Below are 16,669 nucleotides of genomic sequence, written 5' to 3'. Positions count from 1 at the left end.
TGTCCTAAATGTGTTCATAAAAATTCGAATGCGCTGCATCGAGATACGGCAAGATGTAAATTTGGCATAGGCTAGTCTATTAGCTACAGTATATTTTTATCTTTTCCATTGTGTTCGCCCGTAAGGGAAGATTTTTTACGAAGATCTATCGAAGTGAAATGCTCTATCGTGACCAGGACCAAGACTTCGCGATCTCGATCGACTCAATTAAAGGTTCGATTATCACGATTCGGCGGACTCTCGAAAATCCTAAAACCTAATAAAATCGAATAGAGGATCACGGTGTGTACATATCCCGAAGAATATTCTTGGCGTGTGGGTAGAGAGGCTGCTTCAAACATGGCTCTTCAAATAAACACCTAAGTGACTGTATACTCCCGAAAGTCTGCATGCAAAGATAACCATATGGCTCCCAGAGATATCATCGGCCATACGTCTCTATGCTATTATTCCACGGATATGTATAGCCCGGGTAGCATTTTTCAGAACTTCATCGTTACTATATTTTTTGGCCACGCTCTTTTCCGCGATCCTCGATCATCGTAACGCCATAGTCCACGCGCTCGGATCAAGAAAATATTCTTGACGTAAATATTAACGAAACTCGCATTAAACTAGAGGAAAAAGATATTCTATTTTCTTTTTCTTCAAAAATATTTAGCTTAGTATTAGTAGAAATGTGGATATTCTTTTTAAATAAATTTCCAGAACCGACGAATCGATCTATGATTCAGACACTTTTATCGATATCGCGCGTATACAAAGAATTCAAAAAGATTGCTTTCTCGTTTAGAATATCGATTTATAACGCTTCCAGTACTATTGTTTACACTCGATTGCCTTATAGTATATACAAACGTAAGTATTTTCTAAAGAATTCAAGCACGATGGTTTATAAAAACGTTTCAACACGCAATTATATGTATACTATTTTCAAGTGTAATCTTGGCTCGGCATTTTTAGTAGATTATAATATTTTCCATTAGCAAGATGAAGTCACCGCGTGCCGTCTACGTATTTAAATATGTCAACGAAAGCACACTAATACTATTCAAGTAGCACCAGCACTATTATCAAATTATGAATAATTGCAGGAGCGGTGTTACAACAGCGTTTACATTTGTGGTTTCGGTAACATCTGTCCGCGTTTCGTTTCCCGATTCGAGGGTTATTTATTATTTTCTATAATGGATTCACGAAAGGGGTTAGCTCGACATTTACCCACAATTTTGTAATATTTACTCCGCATCTTGAGGAGCGGAATTGTTGCGAGCGTCGCACCATGGAGTCTCCGCAACCCTGGCCTCGGACTCATCATCCTTCAGGGACCAATCTTCTGTGAGACACGCCTACAGCATCCGCGTGGACCAATCCCCACGGCCGAAATTACGGCGAGCTCCGATGATTTTTCTTTTTGTACACGAAAATCTCCGCTGAACATGGCAGGAATACGCGCGCTCATTCATTCTTATGCACTTCCGTGAAAGTCGTTCTTTAACTATCATCCGCCGCGTCTCGTGTCCCTTCTGATCACCGTCGATCTTCTCCCAAACGATGATCTATTAAAATTCGGACGCTATTAGAAATCACATGCTCGCGTTCGAGAATAAAGCGTTGCTTCCGGTCACGGTGTGAAATGCGTGAAATCGAGTGACGTGCGCCGATTTCGAACCATTACTGGTTCGCACGAGTGTCCGAGGTGTCAAGTGATAGTTGGACTATTTTTCTACGAGAAAAAATAGGATTTTCTGCGAGAAAAGTGAATAGACGGGGCGTAAAGCGGTAGATGAAAGAAATTATATCGTCGCCAGCTTGTTGGAACTGTTGAGATGAGAAATGAAAATTTTTCTTCGGTTCCAGCGTTTTGTAATTGATGAAGAGAACTTTTGATTTTGCTAGTGATAACTGACGCGAGGCTTTAGGAATTTTAAGATGAACGAAGTCAAAACCCGCGTCGTGGATGCAACGAACTGTTCGAGGCAGTTGAAGTTCGGCGTGGAACGCATACTATCGGACGAAATCTCGGCGAAGAAGACAGGTGAGAACAGTGCTCGATTAAGTATCGTTGTCATTGTTGTGTGTCGGCGCGAACGACATCTAAGAGTAAGATTGCGCAATTTCGAAAGATGTACTCAGGCCACTTCCGGTGCAATTCTCGACGGTGCGGTGCCCTTGCCCTGGAAGCTGCGTCAGGTGCGAGGCCCTCCGAATCTGCCCTCCATTTTCATACGGGCAGACCACCATCCCCGGGAACTATGGCAACACGAACCACGGAATTATCGAAAATTATGGGAATATTTATCGACCGGCTCCGCTTCGACCTGTTCCTCGACGTAAGTTTCTCTTTCTAATTATTCGACGATTGCGAAAGCTCGTGTTCGATTTGAAAATAAAATACGCGCGAGTATTAATCAATTATACATACAGTCGCCACTGGACTGCGAAGCTTTGTGCAAAATCAAAATTGTCTGCAGCAATTATCGCGATACTGGAACCAAATGAAGACTTGTTTCTGCCATTAAAAATTTTAACAACTGGCCGATAGTCAGAGTCCGGTTAAAGAATTATTTTATTATTTCTTTGAAAATTAACACGCTACGATTGCAAGGAATGCTTAACACCCCGTATGCTACGCCGTACAATTTTATTACGAGAAAAGCTTTCTATTTCGAAATAAGAAAATCACTATATCTTCTTCTCCTTATTCGTCCGAAATAAGACGAAATCCTGTCCCGAGCCATCGTCTTGTATCGAAAGAAAACTGTAATTCGTGATGCGAATGACTATTATTAATTTCGTTCCGAAAATCGATCTCTTGGAATAATTCTGCCAGAATTTGTTTCATTTAAACGTTAATACAATTCTCACCGAGTTTCGTTGTAAAAATTTTATTATCTCTTCCTTTCTTTAACGATCTTAGTAAGCGAAAAGATTGACAGTCTTAAATTCTTTTAATCGTTCTACTAAATTTTAAATCGCATCCATTTTCGCCACAAATGCATAAAATCCGCAGTACAAATCACAATCGACAAATTCAATGGTTACGAATTAAATCGTGACATAATTTTATTCTAGATCCAAATCTTTTATCCATGAGATCGAAGATTCGGTAATTATTTCGAAGACGAAGTAAATACACAGAAAGTGATCATTGTCGATAGTGGAAGAGTTGTTAGACGGTAATTAATCGTCGGCCGGACAGATTGTTTCATCGTGGCGGCTAATCGATAATTCAAAGACCCCCCAAGTTCGCGGCCGTTTAGATCATCTTAGCGGAAACGATCACGGGTGCCCTAAACGCTGGTGAAACGAATGTTGCGTCATTAACAAATGCGACCATATGGGCTGTGCTGGTCTTGTCTCTCGAATACTCGGCAGCAAGTAGGGCAAAATATTTACGCGTCAGTGTATTCTCGTGTTTCCTGTCCGTGTTTAAACGACATCTTAAGTGCCACCGTTGGTTTACACGTCGTGTAAACAGCGGTTTCGTCGTGACCCTTCCACGGTTAGTTAAAACTCGGGAACCACTGTACTTAATCACGGGACACTCGAATATCCGAGTCTTGAATAATTTTACACGTTTCGATCAACTCGTTCGAACCATGTTTTCGACGTTATTCGATTAATTTATTTGGAAAACGATATGGTCAACCGATTTCAATACAATACCAATTGCAATAATATTAATTACAGTGTTTCTATAGCAATTTTTCCCCTCCCCCTGGTCGATTGTTTATCAATCTCCGCGCGATTCCACGATGGCGGTGTCGAATCGAACCGGGATTAATGGGGCGGTAGGGATTCGTCAATCGCAGTTGCACCTACGGAAAGCGCATGCTAAGCGGCTCCCGAAATAACTATGATCTTGCCCGTCCAATTCATTGGGAGGACCGTACCAACCGGAGAGGGAACCGCACTGTTTAAATTCGTACACATGTTGTATACATTCTGTAGGGCTGTAAATCAGCCAGAAGTACCCAATCGCGGGGGCCTCTTGTTCGGGGCTGAGATCTGTTGAAACAGACACCCGTCCAGCTTAGGCTACCGTTTACATCGCGTCACGTCTCCGTCTAATTTGTGATCTTCGTTCTGTACATCCCATACACCACTACCGAAAAGCTGCCAAAGTTTCGGAACTGAGACGAACAATTTTTGTTCTCCAAAATGGTTAAATATTTTTCATTTATTCTCTCATGACGTATACTTCATCAAATATGATAAGTTTTTATAGTACACGTGTGCCTCTCTTAAACGTTCTCCGAACCACTAATTTTTGCGGTGATCACGTTTACGCAGTCTCTTATGTTTACGAGAGGTAATATGTAAATTCGATACTTTCTATAATAATAGAAATTACTTTCAGCTCCGATAACAACCACCACGACACCGAACAATCAACCAGAGGCCAGTACCAGAAGAAAAAGATCGTGGTCCAGAGCAGTTTTCAGCTCCTTACAGCGGAAAGGATTAGAAAGAAGATTCACCTTGCAGAAGTACATAACGAAACCTGACAGGAGGCAACTCGCCGCGACATTAGGGCTCACGGATGCTCAGGTAATATTATTAACCCTTTTTAAAAATTTTTAATTAGAATTTTAGAATCTTTAGAAACACTTTATCGCCTATTAAACGTCAACAGTTGGTCCAAAAAATGTTTGGACTCTAAATTTCTGATTCTCGAAAGATTGTTGATATCTTTTCGAGAATAGAGAATTTTTTGATCCACTGTAGCTCTTTTCGAGTATTGCTTAAAATAATGATGGCGAAGATAAACTCGCGGTGAGGAAATACTGATTAGAGCGATTTTCTAAAGCCCTTTAATTTCTTAAAACCCATGTTTCGTGGATTTCGGACCGAAATCGTTTCTTTCGAGCTTCGCTGAAAATGGCGGGACCCGAAATGGAGAAATAAAAAGGATTCGGAGTTCCAAGATTGCAATTGAGAAGATAATCTCGCGTTTTCAGGTGAAAGTCTGGTTTCAAAATCGACGAATGAAATGGCGACACACGAAGGAAGGCGAGATCGCTTCTCCGTCGAATCCTGACTCGCAAAAGGACACGACTAGGAAATTAACGAAGGACACTGCAAAATGTTCAACAGAAAAGACTGTTTCCGAGGACGAGGAGGATGTCGAGATCGAAGTCGACGTGTGAAGATCGAGATGTACATTGAATAGAGTATGATAGATTGTAATTTGTAACGATAAATTTGTAATAGGAATAAAGTTTGTATAAAATCGACGACTGCTCGTTCGTTGCAACGCGGTTGTGAGTGAAATTGCACCGAATAGAAGGAGAAGCGGAGTTTGTATAAAATCGACGACTGATTGTTCCTCGTTCTCACTTCGAAAAGGGGTTCACTTCAAAAAGCTCGCTGCCGAGGCAACTGATTCGTTGTTTCTCGCAACGTCAGCTGTCACAGAACCGAAAAACAAAGTTCCCAAGACGAGAGATTTTTCTATTACATACACTGGGACACTGGTGAGCAATATTTGTCGTTTTATTTATGTATTTCGACTGCGGAACGTTACCATTCTTATTAGATTGCGAATTTTGCGCACTTATGACGGAAACGAATAGGTGAAATACAAAATAGTAGAAGTAGAAGACTTCGAGAATGCTGTTACATCATTTCCAGTTTATTAACATTATTATAAATTTTTGTGCAATGTCTATTCTTGCAATTATTGTGTACAAATCCGAAGTCATGATCTAGTACAATTTTTAAATATCCATCTTTAAAATAAATCAAGACAATTATCGTGTAGGACAGACGAAATTTAAGAATTTGTCAGTAGGAAAAAGTTTTCGTGAATCAAACAAGTATGATAAAATTAATAAGCGTTTATCGAAAGAGATAAAAAATTCCGTGATCCCTCTCGCTACTACTGATATTATACTAACCCTTTCATGTCATTTTTAACGAACACGAAACAAATAAAAATGTCTATGATTTACTAACTTTCACCTACTAATTTTTGTCATAAAAGCATAAAATCCGCAGTCATGATCTAGTACAATTTTTAAATATCCATCTTTAAAATAAATCAAGACAATTATCGTGTAGGACAGACGAAATTTAAGAATTTGTCAGTAGGAAAAAGTTTTCGTGAATCAAACAAGTATGATAAAATTAATAAGCGTTTATCGAAAGAGATAAAAAATTCCGTTATCCCTCTCGCTACTACTGATATGATACTAACCCTTTCATGTCATTTTTAACGAACACGAAACAAATAAAAATGTCTATGATTTACTCATTTTTACCTACTAATTTTTGTCATAAAAGCATAAAATCCACAGTCCACTGATCGCTTATTACAACGTTTATAACAGAATCAGTTAACGATGCAACGAATTTTCCCAACGATGGCGACCTTGTCGCGAAAGTGTTCAGTGATGAAGATGGCGAAGCCGTTGACGGCGAACGATAACCAGAAATGCCTGAATCTGAATACCACTGAGATAATCTGTAAGTCAACGTCAAGCTCTAAAATATATATTTTTTCTTACATTCGATAGTGAGCATATGAAATGTACGATTACTAATAGTGACGATAAACAAACGTAACTATTTTTCTAAATAAAATTGTCATCTCCATTTCGTAGTCTTTTTACCATCAACGAGTGATACCTTAATTAATCACCGCATTTTGAGCAAAAATTATATGTATAATGCTACCAGCAATATATTGTTTCTTCATACACGTGAAAAGAATCCACGACAATCGTATTAATTGACGTAGAAATCAAATTTATTTAAAAGTAAGATTAGACACCGAAATTAAAATAGAAGATGGGACCTTGAGAATCAGCCTTGTATCTCAAAGTGATCTAATAATAAATCTGCAGACTGCCATAGTATTTCTTCTCGAAAACGCGTTACATAATATAGACATATAACATAAATAATATTTACATTCAAAAATCGGACATTTCATACGCGATAACCTAGTAAATAATTCGATCTGGTCATCGTTTTTCATTTCGAATGACTAATAAAGATGTTTCAGCTGCATCGATGGCACGGAGTCAAGCGGCCGTCGTTACAGACACCTTGAATCGCACAGACGCGATTCCATTGTTGGATCCGATCGACGATTCCTCATCCTCCTTCGAGGTGTCTACTCAAAGAATTGATCCACCGTTCCTCGCGGATAAATCACCGTTGCCATTCGAGGAAATCCCTGGGCCCGCGATCCTGAAGCTTTGGGAGAAGTATTGGAAATACGTGCCGCTCCTCGGTACGCAACTGTTTTCCAGTCTGCTAATCAACAGATTCACCCAGGGTACGATCTGTTGAAGTACCGATAGGTCGAAACCCGAAGATCGCAATATCGCATGCAACAAAAATTCCCGCGGAAAATCTACTACGAAATTCACCATTCGTTATACACAGTCGATCTAAGAAAGTAGAGGCTTCAAGCTTTAAAATGAGTCCAGGCTTACAGTTACACTGATTGTTTTTACGGAATTATCAGAATTTAACTATCGACAATTTTTTTGGAATGCATTGTTTAAACACTCTTTGGATCCGCTGGTAGATGGAGAATTGAAACAGATTGGCTCATCGGGTTTCCTTGCAGGTTTTATTTCGAAGTGATATCTACTAAAAATCAACCATAATTCAGTGAATTCTCGATATATGTCAACAACACGGGTCTTGCCAGCGACATATATCGTCCAGGAGACATAAGGTGTTATGTTTACACACCTCGGCGTCCGAGGCCTCTCACTAGGTATACCCTGCGGTACTGAGGATAATTCCGTGACGTTTATCATCCAGGCCTTGACGACGTATATAGAGAAATCACTGTATTTAGAGCTACAATGCTTCGATGTTGCATACGTACGATGTACAATGATCGTACAATGACTCACGGATTCGTTCGCGGAAAGATGTTGGATTTATTTGTTGGTTCTAATTGTAGTGGTAGAATTCTTTTTAACAATTTCGTAAAAGAAAAAGGAAATTTATATTTGTTCTATATTTTCGCTTAATGGAATGTTTAAATATTGTTTAGAAAAGAATGCGAGAAAAGAATTTCTTTTAGAACGAAATGAAATTCATATTCAGTAGATTCTACAAAGTTTCAGGTTCATTGAAATTTTCAATTATGCATAAGTAGTAGGGGGAATAGTTTTCTGTCTGACAATTCGCTAACGCTTTTGTCCACCGAAGCGAATGAAGCTTTTAAATGTACAATTTTCAGGACGCTTATCGTGGAATCGCAACGTCACGCCGATGAAGTATCTTTTCAACGAATACGGATGCATCGTGAGAATCAATGGACCTCTTTCAGGAGATATTGTCATGATCCACAGGTAATATTCAAGGACTCAGTTTTTTTAAAGGTGAATAAAAGTCACAACCATGTGGGATTAATTTTACCCCGACCATTAGCCATCTACAATACAAATACATGATTTGAACATGTATTATAGGAAAGTCTTGATCTAAGCCGGACGGAGCTACGCGATCATAGTCAGTTCGCCTATCCCCTCCACTGGAGGGCATACCGGGTCACAAGAAAATAGTAACCCTACACGATCTATGTCACAGCACGGACACGAGAATCCGGCTTAGATCAAGACGTTGCTGCAGTATGCATATTTGAAGATACTAGTTTTAAACCCTTTGGGGTTAATTTAACCTGGTTCGCCGAGAGTTAAACGACTATCATAATTGCACGCATGCTGCACATTATAATCTGATAATTTCAGACCGGAACACATAGCCGAAGTATTCAAACAGGAAGGAGACACGCCGATTCGCAGCGGTATCGACATATTGCAGCACTATCATTTGCATCATCGGAAGTATCGTTTAGCTGGACCCTTTTCGCTGTTAGTGCATGCCATGAGATAGTAAACCAACTTGATGGTTAACCTTGCCATTCGAAAAACAGATTATACTATATTATTTAGGCAGTCTTCGGAGTGGTTGGATATAAGAGAGAAGGTCGAAATGGATTTCAAGAATATAGCGTCCAGTTTCTTTGGCAGGATCGATTTGGTCTGCGACGAGTTCATTTCCAGGATATACAAGACGCGCAACAAACAGGACGAAGTGTGTAATCGATTATTAACAGACAGTGGGTGATCAAATTATTTATTCGGGCCACAGTACGAAAAACATATTTCGATTTGATTTTTAGATGAACATTGTTTACAATACCTACTGCTTAATGGTACAGTTGCAATTTGCGAAAATCAATACTTCATACAAAAATGATAAAAATTCAGTGTAGATTTTTCATTTGGAGTATTAATTGTTTCAATATTTAATCGTCAATTTATGCAAGTGGTTCTGATACTTTGATCCCCCATTGTCTCGCTTTGTTTAAACATTGTGTTTACACACGTTTGAATGACCGCACTATTATAAAAAGAAAAAAAATACACTGCAGAAAGCAGAAAAATTTTCAAGTTCAAAAAGTGAACCTTCAGCATGCAATTTCTGAATAAGCTGAGACTGCTAAAGGAACGCGACTTTTTCAATTTGGACAAAATTGATGATGGATAATCAAAGAGGAATACAGTGTTTATTCGATATTTGTCCAAAACACGGGTCTAGCCACGGACATATATCGGCCAGGAGATACTATTCTTTGATCCTCGCGACCTTAAACTCCTCGGCGAGATCTCTTGAGCTTCTTGGTCCCCCAGGAGATATACCCCGCGGCAGTGGGGATAGTTCTGGGACTTTTATCGGCTAGGAATTTGGGACATATATAGAGTAAACACTGTACGCCTAGAGAATCGAAAGAGTTATGACAATGTACTGTCTGACCTTGAATTGACAGGTGCCCCGCAATTTCCACGAAGACACGATGCGCTGGGCCATGGAATGCTTCTCGACCATCGTCTTCAACAAACACATAGGTTTCTTGGACACGGCCGGTTACAACGCCACGTCCGAGCCCTCGCAGATCATCAACGCTGTAATGACTGCCCACAAGTACATGAATCGCTGCGAGACAGGCTTCCAGGTCTGGCGGTTCTTTTTGACGCCGTTCGCCAAGAATCTCTTCGGGGCTTGCGACGTTATCGACGGGTATGCAATTGTCTGGCGAAAGTTCCGGCAAGAATTCGAATTCTAACAAAACCTCGAACTTTTCATTTGTCAGAATGATCGGGAAGTACGTTCGCCAGGCGCAAAGTAAACTTCGAAGTCGATCTCTCGCGGGAGATAAAACGAAAGAGACGGAAGAAGACCTGCCGGTTCTTGAGAAACTTCTCCTAACCGATGGCGTACACTCTGACGACATCTGCACGATACTGCTGGACATGATCATTCTAGGAGTGCAGGCGGTAATGATTGCCCTAAAGTTGATTGCTTTATGCATTTACAAGGCTCACCGCTAAAAGCCTTGATCAAGTCGCTCGAGCATTTTGTTGCGGTTTTTAGTATGAAATCCGGAATGGGTCGATTACGTTTCCGTTATTTGAAATTACTCTGCAGATGTGTCGGTCCGCATAACGATCCGCAGTCTAATAATGGTGATCCTGAGTGTACTAATAAATATATCTCTCTTTTTAGATGGCGAACTGCGAGGCATTCCTTTTGTATCATTTGGCGAGAAATCCGAGGACCCAGAGGAAATTGTACGACGAGATAATAAACGTTTTACCAACGAATGATTCCCCGTTGACCGAAGACGCGTTAAGGGAAATGCATTATTTAAAAGCGTGTCTTCAGGAGAGTCTCAGGTAGCAACTGCATTAACAGTGTTTTCGCAATTGCATTATCTACAATAATTTGTTGTTCCATTGACTGCCATTAACAAAACCGTAAATATCAGCAGTCTTTTAAACATTGCAAAGGATAGATAGTTTCATTTCGCTTGTAGGTTGCGTCCAGCATTTCCATATTTCACCAGACTATTGCCGAAGACCATATCTCTTCACGGGTACACGATACCAAAAGGGGTAAGCAAAGTTACAACAGCGACCATAATTAATATACAATTTCTAATCGCAACCCGGATTTGAAACTGCAATTAATAATTATGTTCTTCGCTTCTTTAAAGCCATAACAAAATAATATTTTCTGTGTTTTTAACCCTTTGTCTGCGGAAAGCATACACACCATAGGGATATTAATATACGACTAATATACAATTTCCACACGGAAGGAGTGTATGTGTATGCGATCAAGAAATTTTAATCGGTCAATTATTTTAGCTAGTGAGCGCCGCAGTCGAATGGTTAAATAGTTCATTTCCTATCAGCTAATTGTCTTCAATTAAATATTTAAGAGATTTTTTAACGTTTTCTAGACGTTCGTAATAATGGCGAATCAACTAACGTCGCAAAGAGAAGAAAACTACGAAGACCCTGAAAAGTTCCGACCAGAAAGATGGATGAGCAGCTCCTGTGAACAGAACACAGATTTCAGCTGTCTACCTTTCGGTCATGGCGCGCGGTCGTGTTTAGGGAAGAATATGGCTGAGACGACCATGATGTTGCAAACTGCGAAGGTATTGAAATTAATATAGATCTAATGTAATTCTTTCAATTAACGATCACCTGGCTCTCTTAGATTGTCCGACAGTTCAGAATCGAGTACGATTACGCTGACATCAAGAGTAGATTTATGATGATGAACGTGCCGAACAAACCACTTCGTTTCCGTTTTGTCGACAGGATTTAAGCTACAATGAAAATGATCGAAACCTCTGAAACATTTTGCTATTGTACTCTATAATAGCCAGCAGTGTTGTGTTTGTCGTTAAGTTTTTAGTATATGTAGAAAAGGGTAAAACACCCATCGGAACAAGGAAGACTGTGGGGAACAATAATCGTAATTTACTAGGACTCTATTCTGTTGCACGTCTGTAGGATAACAATAAAATTTGTTCAATAGATATTCATCCGATTCATTTCGTACATTACGGTAGATTCAGTCGCGTAATATCGCCCTAATCGTCGAGAACGAGGAGAAAATTGAATAATAGACCTGTAGGATAACAACTGTTAGTATGTATTTGATGTTCTTTTAATTATTATGTTCCAACTCACTTGACCACAGAAGTGCAACGACCAAGCAGTTAGAAATCTGCCTGCATTTATCGTGATGGGTTTCTGGCACATTTGGATAATAATCATCCTCTCTTTGCGAAACCTTGGCGCCAAGTTTGTCCAAGGAGTAGCATAAACCGTCCAGCCAATATCCTGTGCCTGTTTGAAGTGTTCAAAAATTAGCTGAAATAGCAGCAGTTATTTTCGCGGCAATTTTCTTTCTCATGCTTCGACAGTATTTTTGAGGTTTCGAGAATATTATTTCAAAGAATGCACTTGAGGATGGTGTACACTTTAAAATTCCCGCGCACCGCGAAATCGCCACGCAATTTCAAGAAAACGATTTTTCAAAGTTCGAAAATATTCAAATCACGTTTTCAATGTGTCACTGATTTTCCAATCGCGTTTTACGTCTATAATCGATTAGCTATATGCTTATTTGTTTTGGGATATCACTTTTGTTAGGCAGGATAGTCGGTAAATGAATTGACGTGTTAATTGATTCACTATATGCTTTAATACGAATCCACGTGTGTGACTTTCTCACGACTAATTGCGACTAATTGCTCTGCGTCAAATCCGGTCGCCATGTCTGCCTTGTTTCACCACGTATCTCGCAAGATGGCGCTGTTGCAACACGATCTCGCCAATAATGCGGCGTGTCTTCGTAAATTGTACTTGAAGGTGAAACTTTCGCAAGTTCGCGGATTTGAACGGAACGACATAAGGAAATTGTTAAAATAGAATAGAGAAGTGGTAATTTTGGACAAGAAAAAGAAATTCTCACGTTTTTGGTCATCGTATCAGCCGCCCAGCTGCAGGCCAGAAATCTGAGCATCGAGAACGCGGTCACTATGAAGAATTTCGACAGTTCAAGCAGAAGTAGGTCCTGGAAGGGTAATGAATAAGATCGAGTATTTGAAATAGTCTGCGGATTTTATAGAAAGAATTTAGAAACATTGTTAAAACTATTGCAAAATGAACTAAATGTCTCTGCATCTTGCATAGTTGCATCTCTGCATAGTTTAAAACTAATATCCAGTGTTTCGGACCATTGTTGAGAAATCCGCGAAATTAGTACGCAAATACTCACGTGCGTGAGCAGCAGGCAGGACACGATCACGTACAACGCTACAGCAATTGTTGATTTAATTGCGAGCGGTGCTATAACACGGTTGACTTCGTTCGCATAACTATCACAGAAAAGCGAGCGTTTTACACGTTAAACGTTGTAATGAAACGTTTTAACAATGTACGTATTATTTATTTATAGAGGGTGTCGCAGAAAGATCGTAGGAAAAAGAAAGGGTAATTCCCGCGAAACGCTTCGTTTCCGAGTTATCAACGAAAATCGCGGACCAATCAGAGCGCGGCTACAGCAGACGGATTCCAGATCGGCGACAGGATCGCTGAGCGTGGCGTTGCCATTGGCCAAGCCGGAATCCGTCCGCTATAGCCGCGCTCTGATTGGTCCGCGTGCGTAGCCGGCTATACACTCATTTATTGAAGTTTATTTATTAAGTTTATTTATCGTGTATTAATCGGCGATTACCTGATTGCATCCTGATGCTCTCTAATCCATTTCCTCACTTCAGCACGTCTTCTTTGATTGCTGTTTCTGAATGCCTCGCCTAGTAATACGAATTTGCAAGCAGCGTGCCATATTAAACAAATTATTAAGAGGTCAAGGAAGAGCACCGAAGCCGCGTTCACTATGTGAAGTATGTTAAGCGCAAAAGTAACGCAAAATCCCCAAGACTCCTCTCTTGGTATCGAGGAGTATACCGTGTTCACTGGGGTTACATAGCTCTCTGCGACAAGCGGTGAAAAAATGAAAAGCAGTCCACCGATTGTGAATGTACTGATTAGGCTGTAGTGTGCAACTTTTGTACGGTTTAAATAATTTCGTCTAATTATTCTCTCCTGTGGATCAGACGGCCGAAAAAATTCTTCCATTTTGATAATCAATCGCTGAAATCAGCATGAAATTTTCTATCAAATCGCCACCCTCGCAACTGAGGTGGCTAACTTTTAATTTGTTCCGATTAGAAAAATTGTTGGAAAAATACAAAGTCAACGAAATCGGCCACTAATTTTTCATCATAAATAGACTATGCACAATAAAAATTGTCTGCATCAATTGTAACAAACAGGAGACAAATAGACACTTTCTTCCCTTAATAATTTAAAAAAATTGAAAATAATGTATCGTTATCCTTAAATTCTTTTAATCATGCCACTGTTTTCAATTTCACCAACTCATTTTTCCCATCTACTTATTATTTAATATATCTCCAAAGTAAATAATGCTAGTAATAGTGGATAACAATGCAATAATATAAACAATGTATAAGATATAGATGCAATATAACAACCTCAAATTGCGAAGACCGCCTTCGGTAATAGATTAAATTGAACATTGTTTCTAACATGAACACGATTTCCACGAACGATTTAACGATTCCTCCGACACTAGTGAAGCAACAATAAAGACCATTTACAATGGCTAATGCCCCGAAAAATTCATTTACAAAGTGTATCCAATAAGTCACTTCCGGAACAATCAGCCGCCATTTTGGAGCGTTCGGATTCGAAGGCCACTGGCCGAATAATCGACAGCATATTCTCAGAAAACTGAGTAAATCATTATTTGCAAAATTACACATACTGCAACTTCGTTATTCACTTCAATAAAATCGTTCAGTGATTAGTCAAATCTACATTGTTCATCTCACGATCCATATTGTCTGGAGGATATCTCAAAACTGACTTCCGAGACGTTCTCAGCAAGGACAATAGCAGGGACAGAAGAATCGATTGATATAATTAAATGAGCCATCGTTAGTGACGGTAGTTACGAGCACAAGTGGGAAACGCTGTAGGTCATTTCGTAATACTGGATAAATAATTAATTTATGATGCTAATGTGGATGCGTCTCTCTTCCACACTTTATTTGAGGCGTAAATAATGAAAAACGTTTGGATACGAAAGTTGGTAAAAAATGTTTTTACTTAATCTAAAAGAATAAATAATTTTATATCGAATGCGAAATAAAAGGAAACGTTGGCGAAAAATAAAAGTACCGTCGATTAAATAGAAAAAAAAATAAGACAGCTATATAAAAAATGAGACAGCTGTTGAAACACCACAGGAAATACGTCCTGTCCGTGCAATTGAATAATAACAAAAGGCCATAGGCGGCGTAGAGGTATAATAGTTGCATGTAGTATAAAAAGTAATGGTCACTCGTTCTAGGGGTGAATCTACACCTCTGGAACGGTGGACATTTGTCAAAGAAAGAAAATTGTTGTTAAAGGTTTTGTTTATATCAAAACCTCCTATACATCGAGAAAAGAAAAAGTTTGAAAGGAACTATATGTCGCAAACAAATAGTTATTGAGATATAAACTGTTTTCAAAAATTTGATTTATCTTCACAATTATTTTCCAAATAATTCATTTCGAGCCTGGCTGCAGCCACTCATTTTAAAATTGAAATGATACATGTACAAGGTGTATAAAAAAATAATGGTCATTCGCCCAAGGGGTGAATCTACATCTAATGTAAATTACTAATTACTAATGTAAAGTACACTTACAAATTTTTCAGGATCATCTGTTTCGCCGTCGGATCCACAGCACACTGCCTCAGGCGAATACGTCCGAATGATTGTGCCCGTCTTCCGGAGCGTATTTTCGAAGCACGAAACATCACACAATCACTAAACACTACGCAACACACTTTACAAAATCGTGACAGCCAACGAGAAGATGTTACTCCGACCACGATCAAAATAATACTGCGATTTTAACCGTTTCGGACCCACGGACGTGTTATGGTCAGATTATACTACGCAGGTCAAACGCTGAGGGTGTACAAAGGCTATATTACAAAAACAGAGTAAACAAATTCCGTCGGCAGAATTGAAGAAAAAGGGAGGTATAGAACAATAGCCGCGCGGATTGGACATTTCTATCCCTTACTGGGTAAACGGACAGACGATGATTTATGACAGTTTGGGTCAGATTACAATAAGGGAGGTCAGACGCTGAGGGTTTATAAACGCTAGATACAAAAATGGGGGGGGGGGGTACCCATTCGGTTATGCTGACAGAATTTGTTTACCTTGTTAATTCGACCCTAACACGTCCGTGGAAGAGAAGCGGTTAAAATCGCAGTATTATTGTGATCGTGGTCGGAGTAACATCTTCTCGCTCGCTGTCATAATTTCGTAGTGTGTTGTGCAGTGTGGACGTATTCGCATGAGTCAACAATAGCGTGCTGTGGATCTGACGGTGGAACAGAAGATTCAGAAAATTTTGTAAGTGTACTTTACATTAGTATTTTATAATGTTCGATTAGTAATCGTACGTAGAACATTGAATATAGGGCTTTCTTTCATATTTTGCAACTTCTTTATAATCCGAATGGGCGGTGTGATAATGATTTGGTACGCATCTAGCGACGAATGTCCGTTTCGTTTGTCTCGAGACACGCACACGATTATGTTCTGTCCTATCGCCACGGTCAGATGGACTGTAGTAGTAGACTTTTCACTATACTTATAACTCCACACAATCAAATTTTAAAGAAATTTGAACAGTTCATATCTCAATAACTATTTTTTTGCGACATATGGTTCGTT

At 39.4% G+C, this 16,669-nt stretch overlaps 2 protein-coding genes across 2 annotated transcripts; both read left to right on the top strand.

The window, feature by feature from the left end:
• Positions 1 to 1,932: 1,932 nt before the first annotated feature.
• LOC143361527 (H2.0-like homeobox protein) lies at positions 1,933 to 5,160 on the top strand. Its single transcript, XM_076801000.1, has 4 exons — positions 1,933 to 2,038; positions 2,127 to 2,333; positions 4,364 to 4,554; positions 4,965 to 5,160. Exons 1-4 carry the CDS (start codon positions 1,933 to 1,935, stop codon positions 5,151 to 5,153), a joined length of 693 nt encoding a protein of 230 aa, XP_076657115.1. The 3' UTR covers positions 5,154 to 5,160.
• Positions 5,161 to 6,398: 1,238 nt separating this feature from the next.
• Positions 6,399 to 11,655, top strand: LOC143361337 (putative cytochrome P450 12a5, mitochondrial). The gene is made up of 11 exons (XM_076800675.1): positions 6,399 to 6,471; positions 7,013 to 7,288; positions 8,213 to 8,324; positions 8,724 to 8,846; positions 8,928 to 9,069; positions 9,806 to 10,056; positions 10,130 to 10,313; positions 10,543 to 10,712; positions 10,853 to 10,931; positions 11,282 to 11,482; positions 11,545 to 11,655. Exons 1-11 carry the CDS (start codon positions 6,399 to 6,401, stop codon positions 11,653 to 11,655), a joined length of 1,722 nt encoding a protein of 573 aa, XP_076656790.1.
• Positions 11,656 to 16,669: the final 5,014 nt, after the last annotated feature.

Source organism: Halictus rubicundus, chromosome 15 (genome assembly GCF_050948215.1).
Source record: "Halictus rubicundus isolate RS-2024b chromosome 15, iyHalRubi1_principal, whole genome shotgun sequence".
NCBI lineage: Eukaryota > Metazoa > Arthropoda > Insecta > Hymenoptera > Halictidae > Halictus > Halictus rubicundus.
Note: the sequence above shows the minus strand (reverse complement) of the source record. Positions and strands in the feature narration are given on the sequence as shown.

Coding starts and splice junctions, on each gene's coding strand:
- LOC143361527 (XM_076801000.1), top strand. CDS start 1,933: ATGAACGAAGTCAAAACCCGCGTCGTGGATGCAACGAACTGTTCGAGG. Junction 2,039..2,126: donor AATCTCGGCGAAGAAGACAG/GTGAGAACAGTG, acceptor CAATTTCGAAAG/ATGTACTCAGGCCACTTCCG. Junction 4,555..4,964: donor TAGGGCTCACGGATGCTCAG/GTAATATTATTA, acceptor TCGCGTTTTCAG/GTGAAAGTCTGGTTTCAAAA.
- LOC143361337 (XM_076800675.1), top strand. CDS start 6,399: ATGAAGATGGCGAAGCCGTTGACGGCGAACGATAACCAGAAATGCCTG. Junction 8,847..8,927: donor TTAGCTGGACCCTTTTCGCT/GTTAGTGCATGC, acceptor TATATTATTTAG/GCAGTCTTCGGAGTGGTTGG. Junction 10,932..11,281: donor GGTACACGATACCAAAAGGG/GTAAGCAAAGTT, acceptor AACGTTTTCTAG/ACGTTCGTAATAATGGCGAA.